This window comes from Chiloscyllium plagiosum, unplaced genomic scaffold (genome assembly GCF_037043375.1).
Source record: "Chiloscyllium plagiosum isolate Xiang-an unplaced genomic scaffold, Cpla_swu_hap1 HiC_scaffold_53X, whole genome shotgun sequence".
In the NCBI taxonomy this organism is placed as follows: Eukaryota; Metazoa; Chordata; class Chondrichthyes; order Orectolobiformes; family Hemiscylliidae; genus Chiloscyllium; species Chiloscyllium plagiosum.
In genome coordinates this window covers 13,528,717-13,553,401 of record NW_028270191.1, presented here as the reverse complement: position 1 = coordinate 13,553,401, position 24,685 = coordinate 13,528,717, and the positions used below count along the sequence as shown (strand labels likewise).

Below are 24,685 nucleotides of genomic sequence, written 5' to 3'. Positions count from 1 at the left end.
TCATTTTGTAGCGAGTTGATGTTCATGTATCCTGGTAGTGAGTTTTCTGCCTGTTTGTCCAATGTAGTGTTTGTTACAGTCCTTGCATGGTATTTTGTAAATGACGTTAGTTTTGCTTGTTGTCTGGATATGGCCTTTCAAGTTCATTAGCTGCTGTTTTAGTGGGTTTGTGGGCTACCATGATGCCAGTAGGTCTGAGTAGTCTGGGTGACAGTGTTTATATGGCCATCATTGTGCTCTTAGTTCCGGATCACTAGTGAATTCAAATGGCACCATCTGGCATGGAGTGCAGAGGGTAGAGAGCGTTGGAAGAGATAGCAAAGCCTGGGCGGACTGAGGCCGTGTAGGGATTTCAAAGCAAGTGTTGCACAGCTAATGCAGGCCTTAACATGCTGGCACTGCTCTTCTGCAAGTCATTGCGCAGCACGTTCCCACAAACAAGAAAGAGCAGATGATCTGTTGTTTGTGCGAGATTGAGTTATACCCGAAGCATAACTGCCTGGTTTTTCCTTTGAAATGGTGGCCGTGCGATCTTTGACCACCCAGTTGAACATCTCTGCTGAAAGGTGGCACACCTCCAACAATGCAGCCCCCTCTGAGCACAGCCTGGCAGTGCCGGCCTTCACTTGGCGCTTGGGTCGAGGGGTTTGAGCCCGTGACCTTCAGACTTTGTGGTGAGAGAGCGACTGACAGAGCCAGGCCGTGGCAAGAGGCGAAGGAGAGAGGCGAAGGACATGATATTTCGAAATATGCTGTGGGACTGTTCCTGTCAGTCAAGTGGGAAAGTAAAGAATCCCTTTGTTGACTATTTCTGGCGTGCCATTTGTTTGCAACAGGCATCCAAGTGAGCATGTGTCAACATCCCATGCTTCAGGAATTCCTTCCAGTGCTCAGGATGAGAGTGTGGGGATGGGAGAGACAAGCAGAGATCTCCATTCAGCCAGACAGACCCAGACTGGGTTCACCACGCAACGTTAATCACACTGGTATCCGTACCAAGAGCTGACGTTATTCCCTGGGCTCGTTCGGACTCGGAGGCTGGGAAAAAGTTGGTCAGCCCTCATCTATCAGTTTTGATCAGATCGGACACGACAGACAGTGCTGTGCCAAAGGGGGCATTGCGAGTGTGGCACAGGCAGACAGGGGCTGGTGACCTGGAGGAAAAGTATGTCTCAGGTAAGACCCAGCCGGACCGTGGAAAGGAATGGGATGAAATGAGTGGCTCTTTGGTGCGGACAGGATGGACCGAGAGATCTGATGGGCTTTCTGTTCGTGTGAGGTTCCAGAGCACACACAGTGACATGAAGAAGGGGAAACATTCAATATTTCTTACAGCACAGATAGTTATAGAGCCACAGAGATGTACAGCACGGAAACAGACCCTTCGGTCCATCCCGTCCATGCCGACCAGATATCCCAACCCAATCTAGTCCCACCTGCCAGCACCCGGCCCATATCCCTCCAAACCCTTCCTATTCATATACCCATCCAAATGCCTCTTAAATGTTGCAATTGTACCAGCCTCCACCACATCCTCTGGCAGCTCATTCCATACACATACCACCCTTTGTGTGAAAAAGTTGCCCCTTAGGTCTCTTTTATATCTTTCCCCTCTCACCCTAAACCTATGCCCTCTAGTTCTGGACTCCCCCAACCCAGGGAAAAGACTTTGCCTATTAACCCAGTCATGCCCCTCATGATTTTGTAAACCTCTATAAGGTCACCCCTCAGCCTCCGACGCTCCAGGGAAACAGCCCCAGCCGGTTCAGCCTCTCCCTGTAGCTCAAACCCTCCAACCCTGGCAACATCCTTGTAAATCTTTTCTGAGCCTTTTCAAGTTTCACAACATCTTTCCGATAGGAAGGCGACCAGAATTGCACGCAATATTCCAACAGTGGCCGAGCCAATGTCCTGTACAGCCGCAACATGACCTCCCAACTCCTGTACTCAATACTCTGACCGATAAAGGAAAGCATATCAAATGCCTTCTTCACTGTCCTATCTACCTGCGACTCCACTTTCAAGGAGCTATGAACCTGCACTCCAAGGTCTCTTTGTTCAGCAACACTACCTAGGACCTTACCATTAAGTGTATAAGTTTTGCTAAGATTTGCTTTCCCAAAATGCAGCACCTGGCATTTATCTGAATTAAACTCCATCTGCCACTTCTCAGCCCATTGGCCCATCTGGTCCAGATCCTGTTGTAATCTGAGGTAACCCTCTTCGCTGTCCACTACACCTCCAATTTTGGGGTCATCTGCAAACTTACTAACTGTACCTCTTAAGCTCACATCCAAATCACTTATGTAAATGACAAAAAGTAGAGGGCCCAGCACCGATCCTTGTGGCACTCCACTGGTCACAGGCCTCCAGTCTGAACTTCTCACCTAACGCATCATGAGAGTCTCCTTCCCACAAGCTCTTTTTGAAAGATATTCCATCCTTTTCCCTCTCTAACCTGGGCATCCCGCAGGGAGGTTTGGACAGGAAGACTATCTCGATCAAGGACTCGATCTCTGACGGGCAATCCAATGTTGCTCTGAAAGCATCTTCTCCTGCCATGACTTTGGGATATCTGAGACTCGGTCAGGTGGCTTGTCACCTGTCAGCTTCTCGCAAGCCACAGACTGATGTCCTCCCCCACTCCTCATTTCCCACAGTTGGTGCTGTTTAAGTGTTCTTACGGTGGGTCATGTCAGGGTGGGTCTGACACAGCCCCAGTCAGATCCAATGTCTCAACACCAGCCGCTAGTGTCGAGTAAACGATCCTCTGACGGTCTGTTTTTACTTGGATAAAGAAAGCATAGCAAACCACAAAGGAGCTCAACGCAGCAAAGATCTGTGACACAGCCACACATGTGTTATTTACCTTGGCACAGACCTACAGAGAGAGAGTTAGAACAGAGAGTCTCACACTGAGGGTCAGAGTGACAGAGAGAGAGAGAGAGTGTTATAACAGAGTCTCACACTGAGGGTCAGTGTGACACAGAGAGAGAGAGTGAGTGTGTGGTATAATGGAGAGTCTCACACTGAGGGTCAGTGTGACACAGAGAGAGAGGGAGAAGGTGTGTTCTGTAATGGAGAGTCTCACACTGAGGGTCAGTGTGACAGAGAGAGAGAGTGTGTTATAATGGAGAGTCTCACACTGAGGGTCAGTGTGACAGAGAGAGAGAGAGAGTGTGTGTTATAACGGAGAGTCTCACACTGAGGGTCAGTGTGACAGAGAGAGAGAGTGTGTTATAATGGAGAGTCTCACACTGAGGGTCAGTGTGACACAGAGAGAGAGAGTGTTATAATGGAGAGTCATGCACTGCGTTCTACCTGGCAGTCTCACATGTCCCGTGAGTTTGACACTGAGTGGTTGATCTGAATTCCTTTGTGGGTTGTTTTCCAATGCCAACTGTATGTGTCAGGTGTCAGGTGTTTGTCTGAACCAGGGTGTCAGCCTTGACCTCGAACCGGAATGTTCCATATCTTACCTTCTCGTTTTCTCATTCACAACTCCACAGCCCGGTTGTCCCTCACCGATCTGTGCAGGCGCTGTTTCCCTTTCTCTGGGGCACGGGTCTGTGTGCTCGATTGGCTGGAAGTCTTGCAGCTCATAGGTTTCACGTCTGCCCTTCGACTTTGCATCTTTATTCAGCTGGTCTCCTTTCTGATGCGAATGCATCTTCTTTGCTTTTAGACGTCCATGTCCAGAAGTCACGCGACACCGGGTTATCGTGCAGCAGGTTTATTTGAAATGGTGAGCTTCGTAAAAGTCACCGAAAGCTTGTGATTTCAAATAAACCTGTCAGACTAGCACCTGGTGTCGCCCGACTTCTGACTCTGTCCACCCCCAGTCGCACACCGGCACCTCCAGGTGTTGTCACCAGTGGACTGGTGGGACGAGAAGGAGACAGTTTGACCTATGTTTGGACTTACCCAAAGCCAGGAACATGTTGTTGCTGAGTGGGGTAATATCAAAATGATCAGAGGAAAGGTGTCTTGCACGTTGGCGTGAAGCTAGTATGACTGACATGGCCACTTTTGCCCCAAGTGCACCAGTGCAGGGCTGGAGTGTGATCCTTTCTGATAGGCCCAGCGATTGGGTGTAGGGGGGTCGGGGGGGGATAGTTGCTGTTCGGATTAGGCCCAAGGTTGGGGCAGGGAAGCGAACCGAATCAGACAGAGATCCAGCTATAAAGGAAAGCGTTTGGGCTCGAATTTCAGGCAAGAGGGAGGGGAAGGTGTTTCTCGGAGAGGCCGCAGGTAAAGAAGCAGCATTTCTGATGCTGGGACTAGGGAAGGGCAAAGGAACAGAGAGGTAGGAGTGGGAAACGAAGGAACTATGCCTTGGAAAGACCGGAACTCAAACCGTGCCCAATGACGGATGAGGAAGGATTTGGCTCCAAGGGAGGGTCTGGCGGGGAGCTGGTTTACCCTGAGTGAAAGGAAAGCAGTTTTCATTTGCTCTGGGACGAGAGCTGAGCAGATGGGCCGGCAACACAACATGGCTCTTTCAAAGATGGCTGCCTGACGGAGTCCAACCCCTTGATGTCATGCGTTCGGAGACAATCCAGCTGATCCCTGAGGAGTATACACAGAGCCTCTCCGGTCCTTTCATAACGGGGGCGGGGGGGACGACAAATGAGGCCTTTGGTGGAACAATTCACCGAGAGGGATTGCAAACGTCCCTCTCCGCACTGAGGGAGACATCACGCGGTGAACACATGGCCAGCCAGGCAGCGGAGCCTGTCTGATACGTTTGGACACTTCCTAAGGACGCATCTCCTGTCGAGTCAGGCTCCTGTCGCACTGTGGCAATGTGCCCACCTCTGCACCAGGGGGTCGGGGTTGAAGTTCCACCTGCTCCAGAGGGACGTCATAACATCTCTGAAATTTAATCCAGCACGAGCAATTTTTCCCTTTTTGCCGCAGGTGTCCAGTCCTGATAAAATCCTTGAAAGTAACCTTTGTCCCCTTGCAAGCGAGTGCTCACATGCCGTTGAAATACAGTGACAGGAACTGTACAGAGTCCTGGAGCCAGGCTCGAGCTAATGTTGTATACTAGAGGCCTGAGGCCTGCTCTTTCAATCCACCTCTCACACAATAACTCCTTGTCGTGCTACCTTCACCAATCTGCCAACAGGCCCTCTGTTCCACTACACCTTGCAGAATCCGACCATCTCATACAGTCAGAGAGATATACAGCACAGAACCAGACTCCTCAGGCCTTCAGTACACTTTCCTTTATTGGTCAGAGTATTGAGTACAGGAGTTGGGAGGTCATGTTGGGGCTGTACAGGATATTGGTTAGGCCACTGTTGGAATATTGCGGGCAATTCTGGTCTCCTTCCTATCGGAAAGATGTTGTGAAACGTGAAAGGGTTCAGAAAACACTTACAAGGATGTTGCCAGGGTCGGAGCTATAGGGAGAGGCTGAACAGGCTGGGGGCTGTTTTCACTGGAGCGTCGGAGGCTGACCTGAAAGAGGTTTATAAAATTATGAGGGGCATGTATAGGGTAAATAGGCAAAGTCTTTTTCCTGTGGTGGGGGAGTCCAGAACTAGAGGGCATAGGTTTAGGGTGAGAGGGGAAAGATATAAAAGAGACCTAAGGGGCAACTTTTTCACACAGAGGGTGGTGTGTGTATGGAATGAGCTGCCAGAGGAAGTGGTGGAGGCTGGTATAATTACAACATTTGAGAGGCATTTGGATGGGTATATGAATAGGAAGGGTTTGGAGGGATATGGGCCGGGTGCTGGCAGAGAGTGGTAAGGGCGTGGAATGCCCTGCCTGCCAACATAGTTAACTCAGCCACATTAGGGAGATTTAAATAATCCTTGGATGAGCACATGGATGATGATGGGATAGTGTAGGGGGATGGGTTTAGATGAGTTCACAGGTCAGCTCAACATTGAGGGCCGAAGGGCCTGTTCTGCGCTGTATTGTTCTATGTTCTAACTGGGACTAGATTGGGTTGGGATATCTGATCGACATGGACAGGTTGGACCGAAGGGTCTGTTTCCATGCTGGACAACTCTGCGACACTGAAACGCTATCGAACCCCTCCTTGGAAACATTCAATGTTTTGGCCTGAACTGCTTTCCGTGGCAGAGAATTCCACAGGCTCTCCCCACTCTCTGGGTGAAGACAGGTCTCCTCAGCTCAGTCCAAAATGGTCAACCTGTATCCTTAGAGCCATCCTCCCCCCTACCCCCCGGTCCAGGTTCTGAACTCCCTGGTCATGGGGAACATCCATCCTGGGTTGACCCTGTCCCGTCCTGTTAAGTTTCAGTGAGATCCGCTGTTTCCATGGTCACCCCTTTCAATGTAAATTCCAAATTTGTATTGGATTCAAATGTCATCATCTGCCCAGGTATGATTTACCCTCACATCCCCAGAGCGTTAGCTGGAGAGCTGCGTGTGCTTTGAAGACAATGGATTCCTTTGTTTCTTTCCAGACTGCCGAGCTCAGTTAGCTGCATCCCTGCTTTGGGATGCAATACATGTACTGACTGGGATTACCAGGAAAGTCCCAACATGAGCTAGACATAACCAATTGTCTCTCTCCAACAGAGAGAGATGTCCACAGTCCTCTGCAGACTCTGACTCAAAATCACATCGCCTTCCACTTTTTGTCATCGTGAGGTAATATTGTGATTCAATGGTTTGTTTCCGAAGTGTCTGAATAATAAACTCCTGTGCCATTTGAACATTTAAGTTCACCAGTGTCAGTATGGAAAGTTTTCTATGAATGTGACAATGTGCTCAGTCGTATACAAGAAGTTGGTAGATTTTCTTTCCCTCCTGAAAACTTCACTCAAAATGGCGGTCCCTCAAAATGGCGGTCCCTCAAAATGGCGGTCCCTCAAAATGGCGGTCGTCGTCTCTCGCGAGGAGTATACAGCCTGACATCACCTTGGTCCTCTTTGACTCGCGAAGAGCGAAAGCTCTCTGGATTCTGAGAGAGAGCTCCTTTCTGAGATTTGGTCTCAGCTGGAGCCCAGAGTACGCGGACTCCTCCATTAGCACTTGGCCAATGGGGTCTGGCTGTTTCATGAGTGAAGCCTAGAGAGTTTTCCAATGCACTGAACACATCTCTGTCTCACATAAGGAGCCGCTGTTGGACAAAGTTAAAAATTACCCAACACCAGGTTAGAGTCCAACAGGTTCATTTGGAAGCACTAGCTTTCGGAACGCTGCTCCTTCATCAGGGGTGAGCTACTGTTACGTCTCGTTACTGCTCCCACTAGGGGCAAGGCGAAGGTCTGGTCAGGTTTGGGTGATAGCTTTTCTTGAAGTGTAACTTTTGTCAGGACCTGGCATTTGTAAACCTTCATTTTGGAGATGAGGGCTGGTTGGACAGCATTTATTACTCCAATTTATCCCCATTTACCCAGAGGGCAGTTAAGAGCCTTCCACGTTGACTGTGAGTCTGGAGTCACATGTAGGCTAGACCAGGGAAGGCTGGCAGTTTCCTTCCCTGAAGGGTATTAGTGAGCGCAATGGGTTTGCACAACAATCAGCAATGGACTCATGGCTATCATTCGGCTCTTCATTCCGGATTTGGATTCAATTCAAATTCCATCACCTACCGTGGTGAGATTCGAACACGTGTCCCCACAGCATTACCTGGGTCTCTGGGTCTGAGCCTGGGTCCCCAGACCATTACCTGGGTCCCTGGGTCTGAGTCTGGGTCATCCAGAGCATTACCTGGGTCCCTGGGTCTGAGCCTGGGTCCCCAGAGCATTAACTGGGTCCCTGGGTCTGCGCCTGGGTCCCCACAGCATTACCTGGGTCTCTGGGTCTGAGCCTAGGTCCCTACAGCATTACCTGGGTCTCTGGGTCTGAGCCTGGGTCCACAGACCATTACCTGGGTCTCTGGGTCTGAGCCTGGGTCCCCACAGCATTACCTGGGTCTCTGGGTCTGAGCCTGGCTCCCCAGACCATTACCTGGGTCTCTGGGTCTGAGCCTGGGAACCCAGACCATTACCTGGGTCTCTGGGTCTGAGCCTGGGTCCCTAGAGCATTACCTGGGTCTCTGGGTCTGAGCCTGGGTCCCCAGAGCATTACCTGGGTCTCTGGGTCTGAGCCTGGGTCCCCAGAGCATTACCTGGGTCTCTGGGTCTGAGCCTGGGTCCCCACAGCATTACCTGGGTCTCTGGGTCTGAGCCTGGCTCCCCAGACCATTACCTGGGTCTCTGGGTCTGAGCCTGGGAACCCAGACCATTACCTGGGTCTCTGGGTCTGAGCCTGGGTCCCTAGAGCATTACCTGGGTCTCTGGGTCTGAGCCTGGGTCCCTAGAGCATTACCTGGGTCTCTGGGTCTGAGCCTGGGTCCCTAGAGCATTACCTGGGTCTCTGGGTCTGAGCCTGCTTCCCCAGACCATTACCTGGGTCTCTGGGTCTGAGCCTGGGTCCCCAGACCATTACCTGGGTCTCTGGGTCTGAGCCTGGGTCCCCAGACCATTACCTGGGTCTCTGGGTCTGAGCCTGGATCCCCACAGCATTACCTGGGTCTCTGGGTCTGAGCCTGGGTCCCCAGAGCATTACCTGGCTCTCTGGGTCTGAACCTGGGTCCCCACAGCATTACCTGGGTCTCTGGGTCTGAGCCTGGGTCATCCAGAGCATTAACTGGGTCTCTGGGTCTGAGCCTGGGTCCCGAGAGCATTACCTGGGTCTCTGGGTCTGAGCCTGGGTCCCCACAGCATTACCTGGGTCTCTGGGTCTGGGCCTGGGTCCCCAGAGCATTACCTGGGTCTCTGGGTCTGAGCCTGGGTCCCCACAGCATTACCTGGGTCTCTGGGTCTGAGCCTTGGTCCCCAGAGCATTACCTGGGTCTCTGGGTCTGAACCTGGGTCCCCAGACCATTACCTGGGTCTCTGGGTCTGAGCCTGGGTCATCCAGAGCATTACCTGGGTCTCTGGGTCTGAGCCTTGGTCCCCAGAGCATTACCTGGGTCTCTGGGTCTGAGCCTGGGTCCCCAGAGCATTACCTGGGTCTCTGGGTTTGAGCCTGGGTCCCGAGAGCATTACCTGGGTCTCTGGGTCTGAGCCTGGGTCCCCAGAGCATTACCTGGGTCTCTGGGTCTGAGCCTGGGTCCCCACAGCATTACCTGGGTCTCTGGGTCTGAGCCTGGGTCATCCAGAGCATTACCTGGGTCTCTGGGTCTGTGCCTGGGTCCCCACAGCATTACCTGGGTCTCTGGGTCTGAGCCTGGGTCCCGAGAGCATTACCTGGGTCTCTGGGTCTGAGCCTGGGTCCCCACAGCATTACCTGGGTCTCTGGGTCTGGGCCTGGGTCCCCAGAGCATTACCTGGGTCTCTGGGTCTGAGCCTGGGTCCCCACAGCATTACCTGGGTCTCTGGGTCTGAGCCTTGGTCCCCAGAGCATTACCTGGGTCTCTGGGTCTGAACCTGGGTCCCCAGACCATTACCTGGGTCTCTGGGTCTGAGCCTGGGTCATCCAGAGCATTACCTGGGTCTCTGGGTCTGAGCCTTGGTCCCCAGAGCATTACCTGGGTCTCTGGGTCTGAGCCTGGGTCCCCAGAGCATTACCTGGGTCTCTGGGTTTGAGCCTGGGTCCCGAGAGCATTACCTGGGTCTCTGGGTCTGAGCCTGGGTCCCCAGAGCATTACCTGGGTCTCTGGGTCTGAGCCTGGGTCCCCACAGCATTACCTGGGTCTCTGGGTCTGAGCCTGGGTCCCCACAGCATTAGCTGGGTCTGAGCCTGGGTCCACAGACCATTACCTGGGTCCCTGGGTCTGAGCCTGGGTCCCTAGAGCCTTGCCTGGGTCTCTGGGCCTGAGCCTGGGTCCCCAGAGCATTACCTGGGTCTCTGGGTCTGAGCCTTGGTCCCCAGACCATTACCTGGGTCTCTGGGCCTGAGCCTGGGTCCCTAGAGCATTACCTGGGTCTCTGGGTCTGAGCCTGGGTCCCGAGAGCATTACCTGGGTCTCTGGGTCTGAGTCTGGGTCCCCAGAGCATTACCTGGGTCTGAGCCTGGGTCCCCACAGCATTACCTGGGTCTCTGGGTCTGAGCCTGGGTCCCTAGAGCATTACCTGGGTCTCTGGGTCTGAGTCTGGGTCCCCAGAGCATTACCTGGGTCTCTGGGTCTGAGTCTGGGTCCCCAGAGCATTATCTGGGTCTCTGGGTCTGAGTCTGGACCCCCAGAGCATTACCTGGGTCTGAGCCTGGGTCCCCAGAGCATTACCTGGGTCTCTGGGTCTGAGTCTGGACCCCCAGAGCATTACCTGGGTCTGAGCCTGGGTCCCCAGAGCATTACCTGGGTCTCTGGGTCTGAGCCTTGGTCCCCAGACCATTACCTGGGTCTCTGGGTCTGAGCCTGGGTCCCTAGAGCGTTAGCTGGGTCTGAGCCTGGGTCCACAGACCATTACCTGGGTCCCTGGGTCTGAGCCTGGGTCCCTAGAGCCTTGCCTGGGTCTCTGGAGTTGAGCCTGAGTCCCCAGACCTGGGTCTTTGGATGAACAGTCCAGTGATAAGCATCACTTCCCCATGTGCTGTGGTCATCAGTAACATCAAAGAGAAATTCTCCAGTGGCTGAATCTGCAAATTCAGCGCTAACCGTAAATTATGGCTGTGGCTGTACTCAGATATCCTGGCAGGATCTGGAAAATGTGCCATCCCAGTTGCTTCCGGCTGCCAACGTGATTGATGTTGTACTCATTAAGTTTGTCCATGTTGCCACTTCCTGGGAACCGGATCTTTTCCTGTCAAGAGTTGTTTGCAAGAGAGCAACTCTGGTCTCAAACTGTTGCCCTTGGTTTTCATCAGAACCCATTGCTGAGGGATGAAGAGAGCATGGTCTCTCTCTCTCTCAAGTGGCCTGGGGAGATACACAAAGGGGAGGGTCAGTGGATGAGAAATGGCAAGGATGTTTCGTATCCAAAAGAAAGACTCCTTTTGAGAAGGATGAACCACTCATGGTGAATTGAGGTGGCCATGGAGAGTATCCAGTCAAAAACGACAACATCCAAGGCACAGAGAGCAAGTGGTAGGCCGGAATATTGGGGGTTTTGTTTTACAGATGACTAATGAAGGCGGAAATTGGTCATGAAAGTTCCATTGGCAAAGAAGTATAAAACCGAGCAGCAAGTCAGTCTCACGTCTGTCGTCTGCAAGGTGTTAGAAAGGTTTGGTTAGACCTCACTTGGAATACTGCGTCCAGTTCTGGTCGCCCTATTATAAGAAAGATGTGGATGCTTTGGAGAGGGTTCAGAGGAGGTTTACCAGGATGCTGACTGGACTGGAGGGCTTATCTTACGAAGAGAGGGGACCTAATTGAGGTGTATAAGATAATGAGAGGCCTAGATAGGGTTGATAGCCAGAGACTTTTTCCCAGGGCAGAAATTGTTAACACGAGGGGGTCATAGTTTTAAGCTGGTTGGCGGAAAGTATAGAGGGGATGTCAGAGGCGGGTTCTTTACGCAGAGAGTTGTGAGAGCACGGAATGCGTTGCCAGCAGCAGTTGTGGAAGCGAGGTCATTGGGGATACTTAAGAGACTGCTGGACATGCATATGGTCACAGAAATTTGAGGGTTCGTACATTAGGTTTACCTCACATCAGGATCAACATCGTGGGCTGAAGGGCCTGTTCTGTGCTGTACTGTTCTATGTTCTAAGATATTCTACGGGTATCTTAAAAGAAAGAGAGGAGATTAAAGTGAGTGTGTGGCCCTGGGGAATTAACAACTGGGAGCAGGAACATGTCAGATAGTTTTAACTACTGTTTTACATCAGTCTTCATGGCAGAGGGTACAATAAATGTCCCAAAAGTAAACACAGTGCTCCTGTGAGGGAAAGTTGTGTCAAAAAAACTCTCTGTCACAGGCAAAATATTGATAAACCGACAGAACGAAAAGCAGCCATTTCACCAGGACCTGAGGCCTACATTCAACAGTTATAGAGGAAGTGGCTACAGAGATACCTTTTTGTATTAACTCGTGGGGACATGGCCACTGGCTGGCCTGCGTTTATTGCCCTTGAACCGAGTGGCTTACTCAGTCAGGGAATCAACTATGTTGCTGCGGGTCTGGAGTCACGTGTAGACCCAGACCAGGTAAGGATGGCAGTTTCCTTGCCTGAAGAACATTAGTGAACCAGATGGGTTTTTCCGACAATCAGCAATAGATTCATGGTCATCGGTAGATTCTTAATGCCAGATTTTAAAAAAAATTAAGTTAAATTGAAATTCGCACGCTTGCCTTCATTGCTGAGATCTTTTGAGTGTAGGAGTTGGGGACGTCATGTTGAGGTTGTACAGGACGTAGGTGAGGCCTCTTCTGGAATACTGTGTCCAGTTCTGGTCACCCTGTTGTAGAAAGGACATTACTAAGCTGGAGAGGGCTCAGAAGAGATTTACCAGGATGTTGCCGGGTATGGAGGGTCTGAGTTATAGCGAGAGGCTGAGACTTCTTTCCCTGGAGATTGAGAGGTGACCCTTATAAAGTCATGAGGGGTATAGGTAAGGGGAATGGATGGTGTCTTTTCCCTCGGGTGGGGGATTTCAAGACTAGGGGGGCACATTATTAAGGGGAGAGGAGAGAGATTTTAAAAAAGACATTTATTTACACACAGGGTGGTTCATGTGTGGAATGAATTGCCGAAGGAAGTGGTGGATGCAGGGACAGTGACATTTAAAAGACACTTGGATAAGTACATGACTAGGAAATGTTTGGAGGGATATGGGCCAGGGGCAGGCAGGTGGGACCCGTTCAGTTTGGGATTATGGTTGGCATGGACTGGTTGGGCCGAAGGGTCTGTTTCCTTGCTGTATGATTCTATGACTTCAAATTCTGCCATCTCCCACGGCAGGATTTGACTCCAGATCCCCAGAACTTCAGCTGAATTGCTGGATGAATAGTTTAGCCACGACTAATAGTTCAGCCTTCACTTGCCCTGGATTATAAAGCCACTAATGTGAGGTTCCAGCTCAAAACGGGAGCAAGGTAGAAAGCAGGAATTTATAGGCCAGTGAAGCCTGAGGCCTGTAGTTGGGAAAATGCTGAAGTCCATTATGCCGGGGGAAATGGCAGAAGCTTAATGCAATCAAGCAGTTGCCACGGTTTTGTGAAAGAGAAATCGCGTTTGATGAATCGGCGAGATATCTTGGAGATTTATGCTGAGCAGGGTTGGGGAGGGGGAAATGGTGGATGTGGTGCATTTGGACTTCCAGAAGGCATTTGATAAGGTGCCACATAAAAGGTAGGTGGGAGTTGACAGAACTGGGGGTAATATAATGCATGGATGGAAGATTGGTTCACACACAGAAAACAGAGTCAGACTTAATGGGCCTTTTTCAGATTGGACAGACAGAACACAAACGTCAGCCCTCGGGCCTCAATTTATTTACTGTTGCTGTTAATGACTTGACAGACGTCTCAAGTTACCGATGACACTAAAGTAGGTGGGAGAGGGCAGGTTGTGATGAGATCATGAGGAAACTGGAAGGAGATAGATAGATCGAGTGAATGGGGAAAGCTTGGGCAGGTGGGAATTAATGTCGGGAGGGGTGAGGGCATGCACTGTGGTCAGAAAAATCAAAAGGCAGACTGTTATTTAAATGGAGAGAGATTTCAGAAAAAGTGCAGGCACTGAGGATTTTGAGTATCCTTGTGCATGAAACACAGAACATTGGCGTGCAGGTGCAGCAAGTAATGAAGGAGGCAGATGGAATCTAGGCTTTCAGTTCTCAGGGGGTTGGAGTTTAAAAGTAGGGAAGGCTTGTTTGAACTGGGTAGGCCGCACCTGCAGCATTGTGTACAGGTTTGGTCCCTGTGTTTAAGAGAGCATGGACTGCCATTGGAGGCAGTGAAGAGAGATTCACGAGGGCTGATTCCTGGGAGAAAGGGGTTTATTTATCATGACCGGATCACACATCAGGTTGAGAAGAATGAGGATGATCTTATTGGAACAGACAAGATTCTGAGGGGACTTGACAGTTTAGTTGTTGAGAAGATGTTTTCCCCACAGTTGGAGGAGGAGGGGGGGGGGGGGGGGGGGAGGTGGTTCCAGAATAAGGGGACACTCACTTAAAACTGAGTTGTGAAGGAATTTCCTCTCCCACAGGACAGGGAATGTCTGGAATTCTGGAGATGGAGTTCTGGAAGATCGAGGAGTTGAGGGCGATGAGGAGCTGTGAGGAAGCAGGGGTTGAGGCCCTTCTTCCCAATTGATTGTAGCTGGGTTGGTATGTATGGTGTTGATGGCAGGGGCAGCACAGTGGCTCAGGGGTTAGCACTGCTGCCTCACAGCAGCAGAGTCCCAGGTTCGATCGCAGCCTCGGGTGACTGCCTGTGTGGAGTTTGCACATTCTCCCCGTGTCTGTGTGGGTTTCCTCCCACAATCCAAAGATGTGCAGGTCAGGGTGGATTGCCCATGGGAAATTGTCCCATAGTGCTCAGTGATGTGCAGGTTAGGGTGGATTGGCCATGCTAAATTGTCCCCTAGTGTCCTAGGGATGTTCAGGTTAGGGTGTATTGGTCATGCTAAATTGTCCCATAGTGCCCAAGGATTTGCAGGTTAGGGTGGATTGACCATGCTAAATTGTCCCATAGTGCCCAGGGATGTGCAGGTTCGGGTGGATTGGCCGTGCTAAATTGTCCCATAGTGCCCAGGCATGTGCAGGTTCGGGTGGATTGGCCATGCTAAATTGTCCCACAGTGTCCAGGGATGTGCAGGTGAGGGTGGATTGGCCGTGCTAAATTGTCCCATAGTGCCCAGGGATGTGTAGGTTAGGGTGGATTGGCCATGCTAAGTTGTCCCATAGTGCCCAGGGATGTGCAGTTTAGGGTGGATTGGCCGTTCTAAATTGTCCCATAGTGCCCAGGGATATGCAGGTTAGGGTGGATTGGCCATGCTAAATTGTCCCATAGTGCCCAGGGATATGCAGGTTAGGGTGGATTGGCCATGCTAAATTGTCCCATAGTGCCCAGGGATGTGCAGGTTAGGGTGGATTGGCCATGCTAAATTGTCCCATAGTGCCCAGGGATGTGCAGGGTAGGGTGGATTGGCCATGCTAAATTGTCCCATAGTGCCCAGGGATGTGCAGGTTAGGGTGGATTGGCCATGGGAAATTGTCCCATAGTGCCCAGGGATGTGCCTTTAGGGTGGATTGGCCATGCTAAATTACCCATAGTGTCCCGGGATGTGCAGGTTAGGGTGGATTGCCCATGGGAAATTGTCCCATAGTGTCCAGGGATGTGTAGGTTAGGGTGGATTGGCCGTGCTAAATTGTCCTATAGTGCCCAGGGATGTGCAGGTTAGGATGGATTGGCCATGCTAAATTGTCCCATAGTGTCCCAGGATCTGCAGGTTAGGGTGGATTGGCCATGTTAAGTTGTCCCATAGTGTCCAGGGATGTGTAGGTTAGGGTGGATTGGCTATGCTAAATTGTCCCATAGTGCCCAGGGATGTGTAGGTTAGGGTGGATTGGCCGTGCTAAATTGTCCCATAGTGGCCAGGGATGTGTAGGTTAGGATGGATTGGCCGTGCTAAATTGTCCCATAGTGTCCCAGGATGTGCAGGTTAGGGTGGATTGGCCATGCTAAATTGTCCCCTAGTGTCCCAGTGATGTGCAGGTTAGGGTGGATTGGCCGTGCTAAGTTGTCCCATAGTGCCCAGGGATGTGTAGGTTAGGATGGATTGGCCGTGCTAAATTACCCATAGTGCCCAGGGATATGCAGGTGAGGGTGGATTGGCCATGCTAAATTGTCCCATAGTGCCCAGGGATGTGCAGGTTAGGGTGAATTGGCCGTGCTAAATTGTCCCATAGTGCCCAGGGATGTGTCGGTTAGGATGGATTGGCCGTGCTAAATTACCCATAGTGCCCAGGGATGTGCTGGTTAGGGTGGATTGGCCATGCTAAATTGTCCGATGGTGTCCAGGGATGTGTAGGTCAGGTGCGTTAGTCAGGGGTAAATGTAGAGTAATAGAGATTGAGAAATGGGTCTGGGTGGGTTACTCTTCGGAGGGTCGGTGTGGACGTGTTGGGCCGAAGGGCCTGTTTCCACACTGTAGGGATTCTATGATTCTATGATATGCTCAAGGTGGGGCAGGGGTGGGCTGGGTGCAGGGTGAGGAGTGAGTGACCTGTCAGAGGCAGAGAGAGAGAGAGAGAGAGAACAATGGTTTGACAAAGGAACAGGACAGGGGTTTGGGCAGGGGAAGGTTCAGGTCAGCCCGGGGGAATCGATAGCTGCTGATGGGGACCAATTGTCGCTGTCAGTGAGTTGGTTATGGCAGCAGACCATGTGATGACAAGGGGCAGAAGTCACACGATGCCAGGTTATCGCCCCAACGGGTTTGTTTCGGCTGATGAAGGAGCAGCGCTCCGAAAGCCTGTGATTTCAAGTAAAGCTGTTGGGACCATAGCCTGGTGATGTGTGACGTCTGACCTTGTCTGACACTGGCATCTCTACAGTGTACCTGGAATGGGGTGTGCGACACCTACTGTTGGCAGCGACAGTAGATCTCATCTTGGTAAGCGAGTGTAATATTGCTCTCTGTCTTTCTCATATTCGATTGAGTCCAGTGGAAGGTTTTGCTTTGCGAGCAGAGCTTTGCGAACAAGGACACGCAGATGACAGAGTGCTCAGGCAGAGTCAGGCATCCAGGGTTACATCTGCACAGGAGGTGAACAAAAGCAAGATCAATATTACTTGAAGTGAGAGAGGCCCATTCAGCAATCTCGTAACAGCAGGGAAGAAGCTGTTCCTCAACCTGCTGGTGCGTGTGTTCAAGCTTCCTGCCTGACGGAAGAGAGCATTACCGGGGCGGGAGGGGTCTTTGGTGACGTTGGCAGCCATTCTGCGGCAATGAGAAATGTAGATGGAGCCCCTGGATGGGAGGTTGGCTTCCGTGATGGTCTGGGCTGTGCACACCACCTTCTGGAATTTCTTACAGTCCTGGGCAGGGCAGATGCTGAGCCAGCCCATCATGCCCCTGGACCGTCTGCTTTCAGTGGTACCTCTGTAAGAGTCAGTGAGGGCCTTTGCTGAATTTGCTGAGCTGCCTGAGGAAGAAGAGGCAGCGTTGTTGTACCTGACTGACTGTCACATCCACGTGGGAGGTCCAGGACAGATTGGCGGTGATCGTCAATCCTCAGAACGTGACGCTCTCCACCTCTGTTCCGTTGATGTCGATAAGGACATGTCCTCCTCCTCTCTTTCTGACGTCAGTGAGCAGTTCTTTAGTTCGGCCGACATTGAGAAAGAGATTGTTCTCATTGCACCAGGTCACCAAGCCCTCTATCTCCTTCCTGTATTCTGACTCATTGTTGTTTAATATCCAGCCTACCACGGTGGTGTTATCAGCAAACTTGGAGATGGCGTTCATTCTGAAATTGGCAACACAGTTGTGGGTGTAGAGGGAGTACAGTAGGGGGCTGAGAACACATTCTTGGTGGGGGGGCTCCAGTATTGAGTGTTATCATGGAGGAGATGCTGTTGTCTATCCTCACTGAATTGCGGTCTGTGGGTCAGGAAGCTGAGGATCCAGTTACAGAGGGTGGAGCTGAGACCGAGGCCTGAGTTTTAAGGTCAGTCTCGAGGGGATCATGGTGTTGAAGGTGGAGCTGTAGTCAATGAACAGGAGTCTGATGGAGGTGGCCTCGTTATCCAGACGTTCCAGGGGTATAGTTCTAGGTGGCTGCGAGTTGTCTCAAGCATGTGCAGTATTGATCAATTGTCTGACTTGCTTCTTACTTTGTAAAGGTCAGGGGCTGAAGTTCGAGCCGGCCAGGAGCCGAACCGCAAGTGCAGTTAAAACATGGAATCCCTTATTCACTTTCGAGACCTCCTGTCATGAAACATGAGTTTAGTGGCCGGTGGATGAAGTGCTCAACACAATTTTCACTTTTCCCAGACTCCGAATTGGAATGAGCGGATTGCCTTAAAAGCCTGGGCCTGTTTCCTGTGGAGCTTAGATGAGTCCAACGGGAGGACCTGAGGGGCTGTGACCGGCCGGATGGAGAAAGATTCACAAACCAGGCCATCAGAGCTTCCAAATAAGGCCTCGCCCATTTCGAACAGAGCTGAGGAAAGGTTTCTTTCCCTCAGAGGGCCGTGAGTCTTTGAAATTCCCTTCCTCAAAAGGCAGTGGCTGCAGAACTTTTCAATCTTTTGAAGGCACAGCGAGGTAGCCTCTTGATGGGAAGATTATGGGCGGTGGGGGGGGATATTCAGGAATGTAGATCAGATTCTCGCCGTATAATCTTATTGAAGGGCAGAGCAGCAGGCTGGAAGGGCTGAGTGGCCTTCTCTTGTTCCTTGTTCGTACGTAACACATCAGTTTTGGTTTTGCCTTATCTTGCCCTCAACACACAGACAAGCTGTAGGCTTGCGAGTCCCACCCTTTTTCATAGTGTGAACGTCTTCCCTTCATCAGACGGGGTATTCAGTACAAGAGTTGGCAGGTCATGTTACAGATGTACCAGAGTTTGGTTCGGCCACACTTGGAATACTGCGTACAGTTCTGGTCGCCACATTACCAAAAGGGATGTAGGTTTGCTCACTGAGCTGTAGGTTTGATATCCAGACGTTTCATTACCTGGCTAGGTAACATAATCAGTGGCAACCTCCAAGTGAATCGAAGCTGTTGTCTCCTGCTTTCTATTTATATCTTTCTCCTGGATGGGGTTCCTGGGGTTTGTGCTGATGTCATTTCCTGTTTGTTTTCTGAGGGGTTGATAGATGGCATCTAGATCTATGTGTTTGTTTATGGCGTTGTGGTTGGAGTGCCAGGCCTCTAGGAATTCTCTAGCATGTCTTTTCGACATTTCGACTGGGACAGCACATCTATCCTGGGACAGGTTAAGCAAAGACATGCCAGAGAATTCCTAGAGGCCTGGCACTCCAACCACAACGCCATAAACAAACACATAGATCGAGATGCCATCTATCAGTCCCTCAGAAAACGAACAGGAAATGACATCACCACAAACCCCAGGAACCCCATCCAGGAGAAAGATATAAATAGAAAGCAGGAGACAACAGCTTCGCTTCACTTGAAGGTTGCCACTGATGATGTTACCTAGCCAGGTAATGAAACGTCTGGATATCAAACCTACAGCTCAGCGAGCAAACCTACACCCTAAACCTTAACCTGAGCTACAAACCTTGCACATTACCAAAAGGATGTGGATGCTTTGGGTAGGGCGCAGAGGAGGCTCACCAGGATGTTGCCTGGTATGGAGGGTGCTGGCTATGAAGAAGGGTTGAGTAGATTAGGATTATTTTCATTAGAAAGACAGAGGTTGAGGGGGACAAAATCATGAGAGGTATAGACAGGATGGATAGTAAGGAGCTTTCCCTCCCCCCAGAGTGGGGGACTCAGTTACTAGGGGTCATGAGTTCAAGGTGAGAGGGGACAAGTTTAAGGGAGCTATGTGTGGGAAGTGCTTTACGCAGAGGGGGGGGGGTGGGCACCTGGAACATGTTGCCAGCGGAGATGGCACGTCATTTAAGATGTATCGAGACAGACACATGAATGGGCAGGGAGCGGAGGGATACAGATCCTTAGAAAGTAGGCGGCAGGTTTATAGAGTCATAGAGATGTGCAGCACGGAAACAGACCCTTCGGTCCAACCCGTCCACGCCGACCAGATATCCCAACCCAATCTAGTCCCACCTGCCAGCACCCGGCCCATATCCCTCTAAACCCTCCTATTCATATACCCATCCAGATGCCTCTTAAATGTTGCAATTGTACCAGCCTCCACCACATCCTCTGGCAGCTCATTCCATACACGTACCACCCTCTGCGTGAAAAAGTTGCCCCTTAGGTCTCTTTTATATCTTTCCCCTCTCACCCTAAACCTAGTTCTGGACTCCCCCACCCCAGGGAAAAGACTTTGCCTATTTACCCTATCCATGCCCCTCATAATTTTGTAAACCTCTATAAGGTCACCCCTCAGCCTCCGACGCTCCAGGGAAAACAGCCCCAGCCTGTTCAACCTCTCCCTGTAGCTCAGATCCTCCAACCCTGGCAACATCCTGGTAAATCTTTTCTGAACCCTTTCAAGTTTCACAACATCTTTCCGATAGGAAGGAGACCAGAATTGCACGCAATATTCCAACAGTGGCCTAACCAATGTCCTGTACAGCCGCAACATGACCTCCCAACTCCTGTACTCAATACTCTGACCAATAAAGGAAAGCATACCAAACACCACCTTCACTGTCCTATCTACCTGCGACTCCACTTTCAAGGAGGTATGAACCTGCACTCCAAGGTCTCTTTGTTCAGCAACACTACCCAGGACCTTACCATTAAGTGTATAAGCCCTGCTAAGATTTGCTTTCCCAAAATGCAGCACCTGGCATTTATCTGAATTAAACTCCATCTGCCACTTCTCAGCCCATTGGCCCATCCGGTCCAGATCCTGTTGTAATCTGAGGTAACCCTCTTCGCTGTCCACTACACCCCCAATTTTGGGGTCATCTGCAAGAAGAACGACAGGGTCATTCATTGAAGCTTTTCCTGATCAATTTTCACACACCCTACGAACTTTAGTATTTCAGCATCTGGATGGGTATATGAATAGGAAGGGTTTGGAGGGATATGGGCCGGGTGCTGGCAGGTGGGACTAGATTGGGTTGGGATATCTGGTCAGCATGGACGAGATGGACCGAAGGGTCTGTTTCCGTGCTGTCCATCTCTGTGACTATTGCGCTATGACAATCCTCATGCAGTTTTGAAGTCTGGGTCTTTGAAGTGTCTGTCCGATAGTTCTCCCACTGTTAGAGAGAGAGGTCTCTTCCACTCTCTCTGGGCTAGCTCGCATCATTCATGGGGAGCCACACTTGCAGCTTTGTTCCTAGTCTTTAAGTTGTTTTGAGTAAACCAAAGCCTACTGCCTTAAACCATTGGCACAACACCCACCCTCCTCTTTCACGATGCGTCCACCATCACCTTCCTTCTTTAAGACAGATGGAGAAAAAACTACCCCAAAACCTCAACCATACCCCTGGCCTCTGTGCCTAGAGCCTCCTGGTCCACCTGTCTCCTCCTATTGCAACCATAAGGGTTTTTACCTGCCGGTTGAAGGCACTGAGCTCCCTTCTCATTCTCCGTCTTTACCTTATCTTATTTTCACTTTGATTCTCAAAAGTATTGTCCACCTGGTGTCTGCCTCTGTTTTTCTCGGCTTCATTTTACTCTCGAGCTCTCTCATCACTCAAGGAGTTTGGGTTTTAGCTTCCCCTGCCCCTCGCCTCGTGCAGATGCGTCTCAAATATCCCCGGGCTCCCTCCCGTCGGAAGGAAGCCTGTTCCTTCGGCCAAGCTTTGATTCCGGGAACAGCTCCGTTTTTAACCCCCCTGGCATTGCCCCTGCCCCTGATCTATCGTTCCATCAAAAGCAGGGCCCGCATTCTTGGTGGGCTCGCTAAACAATTCGCCGACCAGCGTTTTCAAAACCCTGCACCCCTCCGTCGAGCGTCTATGCCAGCTAATGAATGCCCGTCACTCTGCCCTTTTGATTCTGCGTTTCCCCGGTAACGTGCGAACAGGTTTGCTATACATCTCCGGCTGACTCTTCGAGGCATGTCCCTAGCCTTGTCATCACGCCCTTCCTTGTTCTCCTATTCAACCCCCTCCCCCCCCCCCCACCCCACGGATTCCCTTCAGCGTATCATCAGTCCCCACAGCTCCTCTCAGCAACCCGTTAATCCGAGTCTCCACGTCGTCCGAAAACTCTGGAACTCGGGAGTATTGGCCTGCCCGCTCTGCCCTTTCATTTTCACCTTGAACCGAATGTGACTTCATTCGCGTTTTTGTTTCTTTTCCAGCTGCGTGACCTCTCTCCCTGAGACCGCATTCCCACTTTTCACCGATATCCTTGCGCCCCACACGAGCCACAACCTTCTGCCTTTTCAGCCTCAGGGCGTTCTGTAGCCTCTCAGTGCTGTCCCTGACCCTGACCTTTTTGACTCTTGACCCTTCATTCCCGTCTGAGACTGAGGAACCGACTTGGCTGATCTCCGGACTAAGGAATCCCCTCCTACTAGGGGCCCTGCTTGATGCCACACTTGGCCGAATGCAGCCTTGATGTCAAGGGCTGTCCCTCTCCCCTCCCCTCTGGAGTTCAGCTCTTTTGTCCATGTTTGACCCCAGGCTGTAATGAGGTCAGGAGCTGCGTGACCCTGGTGGGACCCAAACTGGGTGTCACTGAGCAGGGTATTGCTGAGCAGGTGCTGCTTGATAGCACTGTTGGTGACACCTTCCATCACTTTCCTGATGATCGAGAGGAGACCGATGGGGCGGTAATTGACTGGGTTGGATTTGTCCAGTCGGGCAATTTTCCACATTGTCAGGTAGATGCCAGTGTTATAACTGTACTGGTACAGCTTGGCTCGGGGAGCGGCAAGTTCTGGAGCACAAGTCTTCAGTCCTATTGCTGGAATGTTGTCAGGGCCCATAGCCTTTGCAGTGTCCAGTGTCTCCAACCATTGCTTGATATCACATGGAGTGAATCGGATTGGCTGGAGGCTGGGATCTGTGATACTGGGGATCACTGATGATACCACAGCACTGACAGCAACAGGCTATCTTAGTCCCCTCACAAACCGTCCAACCAATATCCCCAAAAGCAAATCCAGTTCTCCTGTTTTGAGGAAGGGTCAGTGGGCTCGAAACCTTAACTCCGCCTTCTCTCGCCGCGGATGGCTGGGTTTTCACAGCAATCGCTGTCTCGGTTTCCGTTCCGGACGTGGCCGGGCATGGGTTTCTCACCCCTAACGTTTCCGATCTCTCCCTTAGGTTCAGAAACTGAAGTCACTCTTCCACAGGAAGCAGAAAGAGCCCATCAAGGAGGAGATCTTACCCGAGCAGCCCAATGGCGAGATTGTGAACACTGGCGGAGGGGTGGTCTACTACTATTATGAGGAGGAGGAGGACGAAGAGGAAGAGGAGGAGCTACCACCCCCCGAGCCTCCCAAGCCTGTCAATGACAAACCCCACAAGTTTAAGGACCACTACTTCAAGAAGCCAAAGTTCTGTGATGTCTGTGCACGGATGATTGTCCGTTAGTATCCCACGCTTGTACATTGAGTGAGGCCAATGGCATAGAGAGGCTGACGAGATCACATGCAGTGTTGCCATAGTAACAAGACCCTGCGCGCGTGCACACAACAAGCATGTTGTGACAATCCTGATAAGGTCCGGGTTGTTTGCCACACTAAACATCCTGTGCTTGGTTCAAGTGTCAACAAGTTGGCCGCCTGTACTGAGTGTGTGTGTGAGTGTGTGTGTGAGTGTGTGTGTGAGTGTGTGTGTGAGTGTGTGTGTGAGTGTGTGTGTGTGTTGTGGGGTGGGTGTGCATTGCGGGCTGGGTGTGTGTGTGTGTTGGGGTGGGTGGGTGTGTGAGTGTGTGTGTTGGGGTGGGGGTGTGTTGCGGGGTGGGTGTGTGTGTGTGTGTGTTGGGGCTGGGTGTGTGAGTGTGTGTGTGTTGCAGGGTGTGTGGGTGGGTGTGTGAGTGTGTGTGTATTGGGGGTGGGTGTGTGAGTGCTTGTGTTGGGGGGTGGGTGTATGTTGGGGGGTGGGTGTGTGTGTGGGGGAGGGTGTGTGTGTGTGAGGGTGTGAGAGAAAGTGTGGGTGTGAGAGGGAGTGTGTGTGTGAGTATGTGTGAGAGAGTGTGTGTGTGCAAGAGAGAGGGTGTGTGGCTGTGTGTGTGTGAGAGGGTGTGTGGGTGTGTGTGTGTGAGAGGGTGTGTGGGGGTGTGTGTGTGAGAGGGTGTGTGGGGGTGGGTGTGTGTGGGGGTATGAGACTGTGGGAGTGAGTGTGTGAGAGTATGTGTGTGCGTGTGAGTGTGTGTAAGAGTGGGTGTGAGTGTGAGAGTGTTGTGTGTGGGGGTGTGGGTGTGTGTGTGTGTGTGTCTGTGTGTGTGTGAGTGAGTGTGTGAGTGTGTGTGAGAGTGTGTGTGTGTGAGTGTATGTGGGTTTGTGAGGGTGTGGGTGTGTGTGTGAGGGTGTGGGTGTGTGTGTGAGAACGTGTGTGTGTGTGTGGGTGTGTGAGTGTGTGTGAGTGTGTGGGTGTGTGTGTATGTGTGGGTGTGTGTGTGTGAGTGTGTGTGAGTGCGAGTGTGTGTGTGAGTATGTGTGAGTGTGTGAGTGTATGTGTGAGAGTGTGTGTGAGAGTGTCTGTGTGTGAGTGTGTGTGTGAGAGTGTCTGTGTGTGAGTGTGTGTGTGAGAGTGTCTGTGTGTGAGAGTGAGTGTGTGTGTGAGAGTGAGTGTGTGTGAGAGTGTGTGTGTGAGGGTGTGTGTGTGTGTGTGTGAGAGTATGTGTGAGTGTGTGTGTGTGTGAGAGTGTGTGTGTGTGTGTGAGTGAGAGTGTGTGTGAGTATGTGTGTGTGTGTGTGTGTGTCTAGTGAGTGAGAGTGTGTGTTAGTGTGTGTGTGTGAGTGAGTGTGTGTCAGAGTGTGTGTGAGTGTGCGAGTGTGTGTGAGAGTGTGTGGTTGTGTGTGTGTGAGAGAGTGTGTGTGAGTGTGTGTGTGTGATTTTGTATGTGTCTGAGTGAGTGTGTCTGTGAGAGAGTGTGTGAATGTGTGTGTGAGTGAGAGTATGTGTGTGTGAGTGTGTGTGAGTATTTGTGTGTGTCTGTGAGTGAGAGTGTGTGTGTGTATGAGAGTGAGTGTGTGTCTGTGAGTGAGTGTGTGTGAGAGTGTGTCAGAGTGTGAGTGAGT

General features: G+C 51.3%; 1 protein-coding gene across 2 annotated transcripts in view; it reads left to right on the top strand.

Moving 5' to 3' along the window:
- The first annotated feature begins 921 nt into the window (after positions 1 to 921).
- stac3 (SH3 and cysteine rich domain 3) overlaps positions 922 to 24,685 on the top strand; it is a 101,138-nt gene continuing 77,374 nt past the window's right edge. The window contains exons 1-2 of one of the 2 annotated variants that reach the window (XM_087985599.1): positions 922 to 1,176; positions 22,764 to 23,028. In XM_087985599.1, the coding sequence (XP_087841725.1) occupies positions 1,168 to 1,176; positions 22,764 to 23,028 (274 nt within the window). In that variant the 5' untranslated portion in view covers positions 922 to 1,167. The remainder of the gene's footprint in view (positions 1,177 to 22,763; positions 23,029 to 24,685) is intronic. The other variant, XM_087985598.1, reaches the window with a different exon arrangement.